The sequence below is a fragment of the Nelumbo nucifera genome, chromosome 6, assembly GCF_055504915.1.
Source record: "Nelumbo nucifera cultivar China Antique chromosome 6, China Antique-T2T, whole genome shotgun sequence".
Lineage (NCBI taxonomy): Eukaryota > Viridiplantae > Streptophyta > Magnoliopsida > Proteales > Nelumbonaceae > Nelumbo > Nelumbo nucifera.
Window position 1 is genome coordinate 58129477 of NC_142654.1, and position 17120 is coordinate 58146596.

A 17120-nucleotide genomic window follows, 5' to 3' on the forward strand; every position below is an offset into this window, starting at 1 on the left:
CTCCATTATGTGAGATACTGATTTTTTCTTAGGAGCCATAATCCGAATAAGGATCAACTTGAGCTCTGATACCAACTAGCGCAATACGGAAACAAAACACGTTGAGAAAAGCTTCAAAGAAGAGAGCAGAAGTCAAACTACTAGGAAGAAAATTCTCCACTGAATAATTAAGAGAAAATTCAATATAAAAAATTGTCTTAACCTTCCCCTAGCTACTCTTTATATAAGCATACACCCTTATGGCTCCTATTCCTAATCTGAAAGCACTCCATAATAGAATCCTACTAAAACTTCTCAAAAAAAGTCTTAATTGAGTAATCCTAACCTAAAAAAACACTCCATAATAGAATACTATTAAAACCCTTCAAAAAGAAAGTCCTAATTAAATATAAATTCGAAATCTCGCTATAATGCTAATTTGGTAAAAACGAATTAAAATAAAAACTCTGTGATGGCGCCAACTTGATAAAAACGAATTAAGATAGAAATTCTGCAACGATGCTATAGTGGCAAATATTTACTAAGCTGGGCCAGTGACGTCATCTCTGCTTCTTATGTGTCTTGGATTGGTCCCAACCTGTACAAAACTTATTGGCCTTCTCTCTGTAATGCATCAATTACACTACTGCCATGTCTGTTTACTATATTGGTAAACATTTATGGACGATTAGCATCGTCTGTTTGGCATTTTACTTCAAGGAATTAATACTAAAATGTCTATTCATATCTATGGCAACCAAATAGCTGGTTCTAATTGCTGCCATTTGGTACCAAGCATAAAGCAATTGCAGGCAAAGTCAATGTTCTAGCTCAATAAAATGTGTCTTTTCGGGTGTGTGGTCGATCCATCATACCCTATCCATTGTAGAGCTGTAATGTGGGCTCGAATGGCCTAGCATTACTTGGGCCATGGCCCGGTTACTGTCAAGTGGTTCGTTAGGCTTAGGCCCGCCTGACCCAAACCTCATGCTGTGTTGGGCTGAGGGTTTTGAGGCCCACAGGCTGGCACATAGCAATGGCTAGCACAGCCCTCGGCCCACAATTTTTTTTTTTATGTGGCTAGCCATGGCCCGCCGACATTACACCTCTAATTGCCCAAGCCCAACGACCATTTATTTACCGAAAATTTATTAAAACGAGAATCTGAGATGTTAAGAGATCAATTGTTAACCTCATTCTCAGTAAAAGGTGAAAGGGAAACCCATTAATATTTTCTATTATTACCTCTTCAGTGTGGAGCATGATGACACTCCACATGGACCCTGGCCAAAAATCATATGGCATATGTGGAAGCGTCAATTTCCATACACTAGTGCATCCAAATCTATGCTCTTTAATATCCGCTCTTTAATCTTGTGCAGTTTGGATACTAGCATCTAAACCATGGCTCGCTTAAAAAATCGCTCAATAGTTGGATTGCAAGCATCGATTAGTTTTCCTGCATATTTCATAATCTCCGCAGCAAACATGCCCAAGGACACGGCTGGTCTAGTTAACAAGCCTTAGCTACTTCCCTTTGCTTCCACTAATTTCCGCCAAGATTTGCAACTGTTAAAATTGTGAACCAGTAATCTCCATTCTTGAGCAAGTAGCAACTAGAAACTCTTTCAGCTAACACCAAAGGTTGATACTGGAGTTATCTGTCATCACCTGCCAGGCTTTCAAGTCAGTGTATAAAAACCAGAAAATGGCATGACTCATGAGCGCAAGCATACGCATTTGCTCTATATCCATTTCTGGTTACACGTCAAATTGAATGCTTCGGTTGCTGTTAACATAAAGCACATGCACAAGTTAACCATCTAATAAATGGAGCAATTCTCGCAAAAATTTCGTGAGAAACCTAACTGTAATCACTTGTTTCATGTAATCACTTGATTCAAAAGAGATACAAGGTTAGAAAGCTAACATAGGACCCCTCGTGGCATTCTACTAATATACTGATCAACCATAGGTCTAACCCGATGGACCCAAACTGATTGGGCCGGTTCTGGCTCCAAGATCAGTACCGATGGGTTGATTCCAGTTCCTAATCTATTGTCCTTGTCCCGATTATGATCGGTTCAGCCTATCGATATGAGACAGTTGTCGGATCGATTTCAGTTCTACCAGACCCGGCCAGATTTTGCTTTTTCATGATTTTGATAGTTTCTATTCTTTTTCCCTTCAATGTCCAAGATACTTGGGCTTTTGTTACCGAGGTAATGTAAAGTGAGTGAGATAATAGTGGTGGGCTATGTATGTCATCTTTTCAAGGTATGCGAACCAATAACAAATTTTACAAAAGAGAACCAACGACAGTCGTACAAGTACAGCAAGAAGCAGTGAGAAACATAACGTTAGAAGAAATACCAACGATAACATTATTAGATGTAAAAGAAAGAGTTTTTGACAAATTCTCCTTACAAAAACATTTAGGACTGCAACGGAAGATCTTTGTGGGTGTAAATGACCCCTTTATCACCATCCACCACTTGCCCACTTCCTCTCAGAATCCTATATTTCAAAACCACAAGCCAGCAAATGCTTAATAACATTAGTAACTTTTTTTTTTCATTTTCAAATGTATGTAGATAGTGTGAAACCTTAGATAATAACTGTTTTATATGAACCGACCATATGCAAAGAGGGCATTTAGTGGCTTGAACTTTCTTAGAGTTCAAATGTGCCAAAGAACATAACCAATTATTTTCCATTCAGTAGATTATGAAATTGAGCATTTTATTAATATGATTATTTTAAATTGACATAACCAACTTCTATTTTTCAATTAGAGAATAAAACCAACAAACAAGTATCTGAAAGAAAAATTATTATGGACACTGGGAACACAATTTGGTTTTAACTGAATAATGCTCACCCCCAAGTTGGGTTAGGAACAATCAATAAAATTTATGTAGAAAAATAAAAAGCATACATCTAAATTACTCTTAAAATATACCAACAATTAGTTTTCAACATGTGTACATACCATCTTGTTGTCAATAATCCTTCAACTCCAACTGGACCTCGAGCGTGAATCCTGCTTGTGCTTATTCCAACCTGATCAGTCGTTCAAAGAACCAGTGATCATGAGAAAAGAGACTAGGTATCAATTTTAGATGGTGTTTAACAGCAAAACGTTAGGATTATCAATACCTCTGCACCAAGTCCAAAACGAGCTCCATCACAAAATCTTGTGCTCGCATTATGAAAAACTGCAGCACTGCCAAGGTCGATCAGACATCAGAACTAAGAGTTATTTATATGTTCAAATGAACTAAAAATTTGGACAAAATTGTGACAGAAGACAGTGAAAATACTGAAAACTTGTAATAGCAGTGGATAAATTTTAGCACATGAGAAACTGTATAGCCAAGTCAAGGAAACAGAGTGGATCTAAATATAAGAATTTCTCTATTGTTACATCCTTCCCCATCATAATGCTCTTTATAGGTCAGCAACTTCTTTGAATGAGACTGAAATTCTCTGAATGATGGGAACTAGAAACTTTAGAGCTGTCTACAGGTTACAATCCTAGGGTCAGAGCCTGGCAGACCTCTACCATGGCTTTGTGGTTAGGTTCAGAGATACAGGTTCCCTAAAATTATAGTTACAACCATTCGAACCTGTCAACTTTCTGCAAGAAGATTTCTGCAACTTCACGTTCTTCAGCAATGATGCAATCAGTATGGGCACTGCAAACAATTCGAAATACAACAAAACTAGATATCATCATTTCTTAAAAAGAAAGAATAAAGAAAATGGGAGATATATCATGCCTTCCATGACGATGTATGTGGTCAATGGCTGCAAGCACATCATCCACAATTTCAACAGTGCAAGCCATTGAATTGTATTCATGATGAAATGTCGGGGCCTCTGTGATGTTTAACAGGGTGCTAGCTCTTGGTCCACCATATAGAGTAACACCTACAAAGAATGCACAAAAAAATTAAGGAAGCTATCACTATATTCTTCCTAGTGGTTTTCTCTCCGTGTCACTGCTTTAACATGGAGATGTTAATGTTACTGTTACCATTATAGGTAGTATAACAGAGGTAAGGCCTGAAACAGGATTTGGCTAGGCCAAAGATAGTTGGGATAAGGATTTTTCAGTTGAGTATTTGATATGGATTCTCAGGCCTAAATATGAACCAAAAGCTTTTTGGTTCAGTTTCCTTTTTGCCAGAAAAGTTCAGTTGAATATTTGATATGCTACAAAGTGTGATCCTTCCATAATCATCAAAAAAAAATGTGCTCCTTCCAATATGGGGTCAAAAGCTGATCAAAGAAAACCTTGAAGCCACTAGCCAGTCAAAATAATCCAATAAGTTCTTAAGGCTGAGTCTGATAAAAGTGCAAAAGGAATATGTATCATGTAAACACAGATTTGGTTGAAAAGTACAATGCAAACTTGATTCAGTTTTGCATTGATAAATTTTGTATTCTGTTTGGTTGTGGTGGATACTGTTATAATTCAGGTCTGCCTTAGAGTTCGGCCTGACTGAGTTCAGTCATGTAGAAGAAGAAAAAGTGATAAAGAAAGAGAGAGAGAGAGAAAGAGAGAAGAGATAATTCTGGTTCGAACTGAAAGAGTAACTTGACTTCTCCCAGTCGGCCAGTAAGTATTTATATTATTATTAAAACATGACTGAAAAGACCTATGTGCCCTTACTTAAGTTAAGAGCACATGTTTCAACACAACATTACAGATCAGCAACATCAATCGAGGTATAAAGACAGAAATACCCCTACACTAACACTCCCCCTCAAGCTGGTGAGTATATATCATATACTCCCAGCTTGTTACATATGTAGTCCACTCTTCCCCGACTCAAGCCTTTTGTAAATAAGTCAGCCCACTGATTTCCTATATTAACATGTGTAGTGTCTAGCTCTCCATTCAGCACCTTCTCCCTCACAAAGTGACAATCAACCTCAATGTGCTTGGTTCTTTCATGAAACACTGGATTAGAGGTGATATGAACTACAGCCTGATTATCACAATAGATCTTCATTGGAGTGTTAATGTTGTACCCTACTTCCTGTAGAAGGTTCCTTAGCCACACTAATTCACAAGCGGTGTGCGCCATAGCCCTATATTCTGCTTCTGCACTGCTTCTTGCCACAACCGTCTACTTCTTACTTTTCCATGTCACCAGGTTACCTCCCAGAAACGTGCAATAGCCTGTAGTAGACCGTCTATCAGACATAGAACCGGCCCAATCAGCATTAGAATACCCTTCTATTTCAAGTTTTCCCCCACTCTTGTATATCAGACGGCGACCCGAAGCCCCTTTTAGATACTTCACAATTCTCAGAACCACATTCCAATGAGGAATCAAAGGTTTTTGCATGAGCTGGCTTACCACACTAACTGCAAATGAGATGTCTGGTCTGGTAATGGTTAGGTAGTTCAGTTTGCCCACAAGTCGCCGGTATCTGCCAGGGTCTTCAAACACTTCACCCATATCACTGCTTAGCTTGGTATTTGTGTCCATGGGTGTTTCAACTGGTTTGGCACCCAACAAGCCTATTTCTTCCAGCAAATCAAGCACATACTTCCTCTGGCACAGGTTAATCCCATACTTGGATCTCGCTACCTCTATCCCCAAGAAGTATTTCAGTTTACCCAGATCCTTTGTCTGAAAGTGATCCTGCAGATAAGTCTTCAGCCTGTCAATACCAATGTTATCATTCCCAGTAATAACAATATCATCTACATACACCACCAACAGTATTTTTCCTCCTGGAGAGTCATGACTAAATACAAAATGGTCAACTTTGCACTGTTTCATGCCAAACTTCTTTACCACCTCACTGAACCTACCAAACCATGCTCGAGGAGACTGTTTAAGCCCATATATAGCCTTCCTTAGTTTGCACACCTTACCATCCTCCCCCTGAGCAACAAACCCTGGAGGTTGCTCCATGTAGACCTCATCGAGTAAGTCACCATGCAAAAAGGCATTCTTGATATCAAGCCGATATAGTGGCCACTCATACATGGCTGCAAGAGAGATCACAACACGAACTGACCCTATCTTAGCAACCGGTGAGAATTCTCTGTGTAGTCAATGCCATAGGTTTGGGAGTACCCTTTTGCAACTAATCGCGCTTTCAGGCGTTCAACACTACCATCAGGCAGATACTTAACCGTATAAACCCATTTACAACCAACAGCTTGCTTCCCAGGAGGAAGAGCAGTGAGGTCCCAAGTATGATTATGATGAAGGGCTGAGAGTTCTTCTTCCATGGCACGGCACCACCCTGGAGAGGCAAGGGCTTCTTGGACATCTTTAGGAACAATAACTGATGATAACAAGGTAACAAACTGGCGATGGGAAGCGAAAAGGTGAGTAAGAAACATAATTAGAAATGGGATGAAGGGTGCAAGTACGTTTACCTTTCCGCAAAGCAATGGGTAGATCAATTTCAAATGCGAAGTGGGGGTCTGGTGCCGGATCCGTCGATGGAGATGTAGCCGGAGGAGTAGTAGCTGGTGCACGTGGGCGATGTGTATACACATGACGGATAGGTGGGCGTTCAACAGGTGGTGGCACCGGAGGCAAGGATTTGGTCACGACTGGAACAAAGGGAGGAGGATCGACAACGGGAAGTGGAAGAGGAGGAGGTGATGAGGAGGAAGAAGCATCACCAAACCCTAAAAAGAACGGAGTAGACTCAAAGAAACTGACATCAGCACACACAAAGGACCGTCGAGAACCAGGATGGTAACACCTATACCCTTTCTGGGTCCGAGAATAGCCAAGGAAGATGCACTTGAGAGAACGGGCATCAAACTTGTCATTCCCGGGACCCAGATTATGGACAAAACAGACACACCCAAAAACTCTCGGCGTAAGAGGGAACGGAGACAAAGTGGGAAACAAGACCTGAAACGGAGACTGACAATCAAGGATGAACGTGGGCATCTGATTAATCAGAAAACAAGAGGTAAGCACTGCATCACTCCAAAAAGGTTTGGGAACATGCATGTGATGCATTAGGGATCTTGTTGTTTCAAGGAGATGGCGATTCTTTCTCTCAGCCACCCCGTTTTGTTGTGGGGTGTAGGTACACGAGGTCTGATGTATAATGCCGTGTTGGTCCAGGTATTCCTGAAATGATGAGGATAAATATTCGCGGCCATTATCAGAACGAAGAACTTTGATGTGGGTACCAAATTGGTTACGAATCTCAGCATAAAATTTTTGAAAAATGGTAAACAATTCACTTCTTTCTTTCATTAAATAGAGCCACGTCATCCTTGAAAAATCATCCACAAAAATGACAAAATATATGTATCCATTATATGACATTACTTTATAAGGACCCCAAACATCTGAATGAACTAAAGAAAAAGGACTCGACACACGGTTATCAACCCTAGAACTAAAGGGAACACGATGGTGTTTCCCAAACTGACACGACTCACAATCCAAAACAGAAAGCTGACTCAAGGACGGAACCAAGGACTTCAAGACTTTGAGCGACGGATGACCAAATCGGCAGTGCCACTGGAGAGGAGAAAAAGATGACTGGAGAGCTGTTGAAGTTCTACCACCACCACTGTCAAGATAATACAGTCCACCTGCTTCATGCCCTCCATCAATCTTCATCCCCGTCTTGAGATCCTGAAAGACACACATAGAAGGATAAAGGGTAATGGAGCAGTTAAGTGATTTGGTCAGCTTACTAACAAACATAAGGTTAAAAGGCAATTTAGGAACATACAAAACTGATGAGAGGGATACAGGATCTAGGTCAACATTACCAACACCACAAATTGAGGATGTGGAACCATTAGCAAGGGTGACAGATTGTGATGTTGAGCAATGAGATGAGGAAAACACACCTGGAGTTCCAGTCATGTGATCGGAGGCTCTAGAGTCAATGATCCAAGGATTGGGTGTAGATGCCAAACAAGCCATACCTGAGTGAGCAAAAGCCGTGTTCTGTTGTGATTGGATAAACCTCTCATATTCATCACGAGGAACACTCACCATCTCCTTCATGGGACCATTTGTGGATGTAGGAGGCAACTGGTCAGATGAATGATTCTCCTGTCTAAAGCTGGAACTTGAGTCACCGGTCACGGCATGATTGGCCCAGGTTGAGGGAGGACCATGTAGATCATAACAATAGTTGATGGTATGTCCATCCATACCACAATGAATGCACTTCCTCGGGCCTGAGCTACGTCCTCTACCACGGGCTCCCCCTGAATCTCTGCTCCCAGTACAACCACCACCACGATTATCAGTAGACCCACCATTGCCACTTCGGCCATATGCAGAACCACTACCACCACCACGGCCAGATTGAGCTCCCCGAGCTCCACCTCTACCACCACGGCCTCTCGATGCAGCAAAGGCAGATCTATCTGAGATATTAGAGTTCTCAGTAGATCTGATAGAAATCCTCCGAAGTCGAGCAAATACCTTTTCTAGGGACGGAAGAACTGATCCCCCTAATATCTGAGCCCGTACTGGTTCATATTCAGACTTTAGTCCCACCAAAAATCTAGTCACATCAAGCTACTCTCTTTGTTGTTTCTGAATCTTGACATCAGAAGTGAGAGGATGATAGACATTCAACTCATTACGTATGTTCCTCATGTTGGCATAGTACTCCTCAAGACTCTGATTGCCCTGTTGCAGATTAAAGTACTCTTGATAAAGCTGATAAACTCTGGTTGTATTGTCCTGCCCCGAATACAATTTCTTCGCATGGTCCCACACATCTTTGGTAGTATCAAGGAACATGAAGTTCACACTAATCCTGGGTTCCATATTGTTCCACAACCATGTGATGATCTGAGCATCCTCTTGCTCCCAGTCTTCATACTCGTGAGAGTCAGAGGAGGGTTTCTCCTCTCTGATGTGTTTTACCTTCTTCTTTGCCTTCAGAAAGACTTCAACAGATTTAGCCCAAGGCACATAATTCTCTCCATTTAACTTAATGGAGGTCATCTGAACATTCAGGTAGTCTGTAGGCACCATCACACTAGGTTTATAATCATTATTGTCTCCCATTATGTTATCACCAATTTTGCACACTTGCTGAATTCTATTATCACTGAGATTTGCACACTACACACCACTAGGTCACACCTGTCACACTGATTGCAGCACTAATTGATGCTGGAATGTGTGCTCTTTACACCACAAACCCTAGATCACACCTGTCACACTGATTTCAGCACTTGTTGTTGCTGAAAAGTGTGCTCACACCACAAACCCTACTCCTACAACTACCTGAAATCTCACCACTATATGATCATATCTCTTCCTTCAAAATGCACAAAGAAACCAGCATAAACCCTAGCACTTACTGGCCGAAACCCTAGCAAATGGTCTGAAACACACCTCCTATTTAATCCATAACAGATATCATGCACTGAAATCTCTTACCTTATCGCTGAAGTAACACCCATGCGAGCAGGAGAGCAGTCCACACACAACAGCCACTGCCCACACAGTTCGGCCCTCTATTCTTCCTCTACTAGGAGAGGGCGATCTCAGAAATCACAGCAACCGACCACATACGACCTGACTGGAGGCATAGAGACCCCCAAGGGAAGAGGGCGATCACTCCTTTTCAGCCCTTTCCCTTATCTCCAATCGAACATAGAAAAAAAGAGGAAAACCCTAGATAGGGTGCGCAGAGAATGAACCCTAGGCAAGCAGAAATCTAGGCAGATTTAACCTAGCTCTGATACCATGTTATAATTCAGGTCTGCCTTAGAGTTCGGCCTGACTGAGTTCAGTTATGTAGAAGAAGAAAAAGTGATAAAGAAAGAGAGAGAGAGAGAGAAAGAGAGAAGAGAGAATTCTGGTTCGAACTGAAAGAGTCAACTTGACTTCTCCCAGTCGGCCAGTAAGTATTTATATTATTATTAAAACATAACTGAAAAGACCTATGTGCCCTTACTTAAGTTAAGAGAACATGTTTCAACACAACATTACAGATCAGCAACATCAATCAAGGTATAAAGACAGAAATACCCCTACGCTAACAGATACAAACACAAATTTCAAGACTGGAATCTACCTATTTTACATTCATCAATTTTAAATGCAAAGTTTGCTTCTATTTTTGCTCCCATTTTAAAAGCAAAAACATCAGAGAAACAAATTTACTTTCATTTTCAGCACAAAAATATATTCTTACCAAAGAACTGTAAAACCAAACCAGAGTACAAACCACAAATTCACCGCAGTCATGCATTTGCACTCTTAACAATGCACCCTAAGTGGAGTTTGGTTCAAAGTGCTAAATTATACAAAACTAATAATAGAAATACCTTTTTTTGATGAATTAATCATAGAAATACCTTGAGACACATTTCTCAGAGTGCCCAGATGTTGCTAAAAGTTATAACGAAAATCATATGCAAACTTTTGGGAACATCACAGTCATCTTTGTCTAATATGAAGTTCTAAGCTAACTAGTTAGAACTGGCTAATTAATCCTGTTTTCACAGTCCAATTAGATCTAGGGCCATATCTGTTATAAGCTAACTAATTTGGAATTTTCTGAATCACATTCTATACATTTTCCAAGTAACACTTCCTAAAATCAATGCACATCCCATCATGTAATCCTAGAGGAATGCCAGACCTACTTGGATAAGGGCTGATGTGGACAAGGATGGCTTGATCAGTAACAAATATTTCATTAATAGTAGCTACGTTGATTCTCACATAATATGTGTGTGTGAAAATTTGTGTTATGCATAACATGTTACTAAGCCCAAATTTTATGTCAGATAAAGGAATTGCTTGCATATTTTCTAATACCTGCTCTGCTTTCTAGACCACTGCAAACGTTTGGCCAACCTCTTGATGACATCATATATATTACAAAAAAGAAAACCTGATTTCCTACTCTAGAGTCCAGGGTTTTTCCTTAAAGGCTTGGATCTCTTGCTTTCCATCCATGGGCTCTATGGCTTGAACATGAAGCTCATTCTGGGATTATAGAAATGAAAGGAAAACACCCATATCCAATGATAGGATGCAAAAAGAACCCTCAAAGCATTCACAAGGTCAGTGAGACCAAAGGCATAATATGTGGCCTTCAAAAATTGAGTGCAACATATGACATACTATTCCTGGGCAGGAAGTTATCAACTTACTTTTGATAAGAGCAAATTTATTAGTCAACTGATGTATTTTACTTAAGCGTAATTACTTCAAAGTACAAAAAAAAAAGCAAGACAAAGTAAAAAAACCACCCTTAGTAAAAGGGAAACAATTTCTATTAGAAAAATACCTTCAGTGCGAAGCTCAACAATGAGGTCATTAAGCCCACCAGTCTTGACCAAATCTTTGTGCACAAGTAGTGTTTCCTAAGAACAAAAAGGAGGAGAATGGGAGAGTGTAGTAAGTCGTAGATACAGAGATGAAGATCGTATAGTGCAGATGATGACTGTTAATACAAGTCAGATTCTGTGCTAAACTGTCTATTGGAAAGAGTATCAATATACAGGCTTTTCAATCATGTACAATTGTGACCAGGAATTACCATCGCATTACAGGCTGCAGGATAATCTATCTTCGCGTCTAACACAATTTTCTTTGCCATATCCATATTAGCTGACTTATCAACATAAACATGGCAAATTCCATCTGGACAGAAAAATTGCAACTTTACTAGCATGTCCCAGTTTTTAGTCAAATTTGTGCAGCAATTGCATCATATGTAAATTTCAAACTTCTGTGTGCAGGAAAAATATATTAATAAATAATATCCTTGTGATGTTATGTCTTACCTGCATGACCAAGAACAGGAATTTTGGTTGAACTCTTAATTTGAGAAACAAGTTTATTGCTGCCTCTTGGGATCACAAGATCTATCACATCATCAAGCTGAAGAATGAAAACAGAGTTTAAATTTTAATCACTATATATAACAGTTGGCATAAATTCTAAAATTTCTTGATCCTAGGGCTCACCTTGAGCAGATCAGGTATCTCCTCTCTTGAAGTCACGAGTCCAATAAGCTTTTCACCAACAGTATCTAAGATAGCCTCAGTAATAACCTTAAAAATATAAGAAACAATTATAGAATAAACCAAGGGAAAGCAGCTGATTTAGATTTTGTAACAATCCCCAAATTATGCCTAATATTGAGAAACCAAACCTTGTGCAAGATTGCATTTGATCGCTTGGCTTCTTTCCCTCCCTTCAGGAGAAGTCCATTTCCACTACGAATTGCTAATGAAGCTATCTGTTGTACAATGTCAGAAGCTAAGAGTTAATAAAGCCCAGGAAAAAAAAATATGAAATTTGGTTTATGCCAATAGCTTTCACATTGTGGTGTTTCCGTTCAAAGACATCTATTACTTACACCAACTAAAACCATGTAATACTGTGTTACAAAAGGTAACACTTCTTAATTCAGATGCTTGCACCTAAAACTGGAGCCTGTACTTTTCTTTCAGGAAAAGCTCTACATTTGATAACAACACTGAAGATGGAAATGTTTTTTAGACATTATTCAAACATCATTAACCAATAATCAACTACCACTTGTAAGATTATTGTTGTCTTAGTCACTGTGCTATTGGGATAATGGTAGGAGGGTTTTTTTTTTCATTTGCAGTTTTGTCTTGGTGATTTCTGGTCACCTGAGTTTGAATTCTCATTTTTTTATGCATATCCAAAGGCGTTACAAGGGTGAGATCAAGACATAGCACATCTAGATATGGGATATTAGGAAAACCAAAGTAATAGGCATCCATAAAGGCACTTGAATATGTCAAATGCAAGGATACCACCATATTACAAATATATCAGAGATGACTTGCAGCCAGTAATCTACTAGATCACCAAAGCACAAATCCACAAAACCAGTAATTAGCACCCTTCCAGTCTATCCATAACCAGTAAGAGCATCTCCTCATTTTCCCTTTCTCTTTTCTCTAATTCTGCAGGTTGCTTGATCGGAACTACCCACCCCAAACAATCTCTAGATTAAAAGGATTGGATAGAAGAAAGGTTATACAGAAGTACTTTACAGACTGGAATGAAGAAACGAAGCAAAATGTTCCCTTCCAGGGTTGTTTAGAGCTTAAGGGAAGTGAATGACTACCATAAGCAAAACAAATGCATAGACATTGTCAGATGGGATGGACTAACTACCAGCATAAACAAACATAACAAGAATAAATCAGTTATACCCATCTCAACCATCTTTATCAGAAAGAGATAATGTCATCTTGCTTTTTCACCTGAACTAGGGCATCAGGTCGAGACTCAAAAACGATCAGGAGAACACCCAAGGGACTTGATGTCTTCTCTAAGATCATCCCATCGGCAAGCTGGATGAAAAGGTAGTCATTAGAACTTTTGGAATGATCAACAGATGAAAAAAATTATATCATGATATTCTACATGGTACATATTCACTACTAGCCCAAAAACTTTATTAACATATTATAAATTCTTCCAGGAAGATCAGAAGATGACCTGCTTCACATTACTTCCTCCAATCTTAAAGTATAACCAGTGTAACCAAGGTGCTGTGGTGGTGACTGGTGACTAGTAGTGAAACAAAACATATGATATAAAATTTTTTTTTTTTTATCAATAACAGCACTTTTATTAAAAGAGGTAAGTAAGATACAACCAGCAAGGAGGGGTAAAATGTCTTAACCCTCCCTTTCAAACCCGAAAAAACATATTACAGAATAGCCCGAAACAAATTAGATCTTCCCATCCCCTGTAGCAGTCAGCCATGGAGTTGGTGTCCTCTTAGCCCATTGAAACCTTATGGTCATGTTCTGAGTTAGTTGCTTGATTTTCTTTCTTTCATTTGAGAACTTCCACATGCTGGACTCTTCCATCTGCAACCATCTAACAGTCAGTTGGGAGTCACCTTCCACCAGCAACTTGCTAATATTCAACTGCTTAGCCCTTTTGACTCCTTCTACAACTGCTAGAGGATTTCAGCTCTCAGAGAATCCCCCCAGCCTATAGGTCCTGAGAACATAGCAATAATTTGCCCTTCTTCGTTCCTGAAAATACCACCTATGCCTGAAGGGCCTGGATTTCCTTCACTACTACCATCAAAGTTCCCCAAGTCTGGTGGAGTCCAAACAGGTCTGATATCACTAGACATAGGAGCTGACCGAGCCACTTCTTCCCAGTTTCTAATGATGTCTCCTACTGAATAGGTTTCAAAAAGCTTCGAAGACTTGACCCAATGAGCCACCCTGACATATACAAGTTCTATGAGGGCTTCCCTACTTTTCTCTTCTTCATGAAATAATCTTTGATTTCTTTCTTCCAGACCGTCCAGCAAACAGCAGCTCTAGCGCATCTCCACAAAATTTTACCTCTCTTCTTTAGACCCCTCACTGGAGTGGAGCTAAACAAGCTTTGCACACTTGAAGGGGAGGGCCACCTGCAACCAAATAAAGAAAAGAACCAACACCAAATATCTGAAACAAAAGGGCAAGAGACAAGCAAGTGATAGCAGCTTTCACCATTCTTCTTACATAAGATGCACCAATGTGGGGATAAACACCAATTAGGCCTTTTCTTTTGAAGTAGGTCACAAGTGTTACACTTTTCTAGGATTGCTTCCCAGCAAAAAGCACCTACCCTAGGAGGGATGGGGCTACCCCAAACTTCCCGAACTAGAAAAGGAGGCCCAGGTAACGGACTAGACTGTGTCAATGCTTTGAAGAAGGAGGAGCAGGAGAAGATACCCGAGGGAACAAGAGACCACACCTTGGAGTCCACAATGGAAGGTTCAAGGACTACTTCATCCAAGATTTTAAGCAGATTCAAAATGGGTTCTAACTCAGAATCTCTGAGAGCCCTTCTGAGACCCAAGTTCCAACTAGTAGCGGAATTAGACAAGTTAGCAAATGTTGCTACTGGTTCATTTTTAAACCTAGACAGAGCAAACAAAGAGGGAAACTGCTCTTTCAAGGGAAAATCCCCCACCCAAGTGTGTTCCCAAAAAAGTACAGACAAACCAGAACCAAGATCGTACCTGATAAATGGAATAAAAGACTGCAGGACAGCATGAATCGACTTCCAAGGGGAGGCTCTTGAAGCCCTAGATGATAGTCCCGGATCCCAGCCATCTGCCTCTTGCCCATGAATACTTAGGATTATTTTAGCGCACAATTTTTCTTTTCTTTGGACCATCTCCATAACCATTTCCCTAAAAGAGCTTCATTCTTCTTCCGCAGATTTCCCAACCCCAGTCCCCCTTCACTTTTAAGTCTTGTAACTAGATCCCACCTAACTCTATGGTCCTTTCTCTCCTCCCTAGGTTCCCATAAAAAGTCCCTCATTAATTTTTCCAACTCCCTACAAACTCCTTCTGGGATTCTAAACACCGACAAGAAATGTACTAAAAGGTTTGCCAAAGTTGACTTAATCAGTGTTATCCTGCCCCCCAGAGACAAGTAGTTCTTCTTCCAGGAAGCTAGCCTTTTAATGAACCTATCAATCACCGGATTCCAAAAGCTCCTTTTCTAGGATAGTCTCCCAAAGGAAGCCCTAAGTACTTCAGTGGCCAATGAGCTATCTCACATCCTAACACTCGAGCCCTTTCCTCCACCTCCTCTCCCTCACTCATATTAATACCAATCACACAACTAACTCTTACCCAGATTTACCTTGAGGTTGGTCATTTGTTCAAACACCCTAATCGCCATTTTCATATTGCACACCCAGCTAATCTCCTCTCCATCACAAAACAGAATTGTGTCATCTGCAAATTGTAGGTGAGTGACCGGAACCCTATCCCTCCCCATTCTCCAACCACTTATCAGATTTCTGGAGTCTGCCCCCTCAATAAGCCTCCCTAGCACTTCAGCAATTAGGGTAAAGAGAAAAGGGAAGAGAGGGCCCTTGCTTAATACCCCGCATAGCTGGAAAGTGATCCACCACCTTGCCATTTACTAACATAGAATAATGGCAAGTCCTAATGCACCCTTTAATCCACTTGCACCACCTCTGCCCAAAACCACAAGACTCTAGCACTTCCAACAACAGAGACCAATCAACCAGATATGCCTTCTCCAAGTCCAACTTACACACTAGCCCTTTCTCACCTCTACTTCTGTAGTCTTCCACACTCTCATTTGCAATTAAGATTTGGTCCACAATTTGTCTATTCGTCACGAAGGCACCTTGGTTATGGGAGATGATTGAGGGGAGCACCTCTCTAATTCTTCTAGATAACACTTTAGCAATGAACTTGTAGAGGTTGTTAACCAAACTGATGGGTCTGAACTCTTTAGGATGAGAAGCCCCAACCTTCTTTGGTATTAAAGCAATAAAAGTAGAATTCAGGCCTGGGTTTATCACACCTCTTTCAAAGAATTCCAAGAACACTGCTTGAATGCCAGCCTTAATTATTTCCCAACAATCTTGATAAAAGGCCATCGTGAAGCCATCAGGGCCTGGGGCTTTGGATCTATCCATAGAGAAAATGGCTTCTCTGATTTCTTCCAAGTCAAACTCTCTTCCAGCCACAACATCAACTCATTAGGGAGCTTAGGCCAATCCAACCCTTCAATCCTTAATCTCTTCTGCAGAGGCTTTCTAAAGATGGATTTAAAGTGTTCAACAAAAGCCCCGGCAATCTCTTGCTGTTGTGTTAAAATTGTCCCATCAACAACCAGCTTAGATATGGTGTTCTTCTTTCTTCTGCCATTGGCTATTGCATGGAAAAATTTTGTATTCCTATCTCCTTCCTTCACCCATTTGTGTCTAGATTTTTGTCTCCAACTTACTTCTTCTTTGAAGATTATGTCCTCTAGGCTCTTCTTTAACTCCCACCTCATTTCTTTATCTCAGTCCCCAAAACATCCTCTTTCTTCCTTAGCATCTAACTCCTCTATTTTACTTATCAACTGCTGCTTAGCCTACCAAAGTGGAGAGAATTCCATTCCTTAATTTTGACCTTGAACTCTTTCAACTTCCAATGGAATTTCATCCCTTCCCAATTGACTTTTGGGTTACTTTCATTCCACCAAGCTTTCACTTTGTCTTTGAATTCTGGGTGAAGTAGCCACATATTTTCAAACCTGAAGGGAGAGGGCCCACTACCACCAATATCAGACTTACCAATCATTATTGGCCAATGATCAGAAGTAACTCTGG

General features: G+C 40.3%; 1 protein-coding gene across 2 annotated transcripts in view; it reads right to left on the bottom strand.

The window, feature by feature from the left end:
• Positions 1-2227: 2227 nt before the first annotated feature.
• The window catches only part of LOC104601951 (delta-1-pyrroline-5-carboxylate synthase), a 59187-nt gene continuing 44294 nt past the window's right edge, over positions 2228-17120 (bottom strand). For both annotated transcript variants that reach the window (XM_010265473.3, XM_010265472.3), the window contains 11 exons: positions 13223-13312; positions 12133-12219; positions 11945-12031; positions 11762-11858; positions 11515-11618; positions 11263-11338; positions 3762-3912; positions 3609-3677; positions 3139-3205; positions 2972-3042; positions 2228-2496 (listed from right to left, as the gene is read on the bottom strand). In XM_010265473.3, coding sequence (XP_010263775.1) covers positions 2415-2496; positions 2972-3042; positions 3139-3205; positions 3609-3677; positions 3762-3912; positions 11263-11338; positions 11515-11618; positions 11762-11858; positions 11945-12031; positions 12133-12219; positions 13223-13312 — 981 coding nt within the window. In that variant the 3' untranslated portion in view covers positions 2228-2414. The remainder of the gene's footprint in view (positions 2497-2971; positions 3043-3138; positions 3206-3608; positions 3678-3761; positions 3913-11262; positions 11339-11514; positions 11619-11761; positions 11859-11944; positions 12032-12132; positions 12220-13222; positions 13313-17120) is intronic.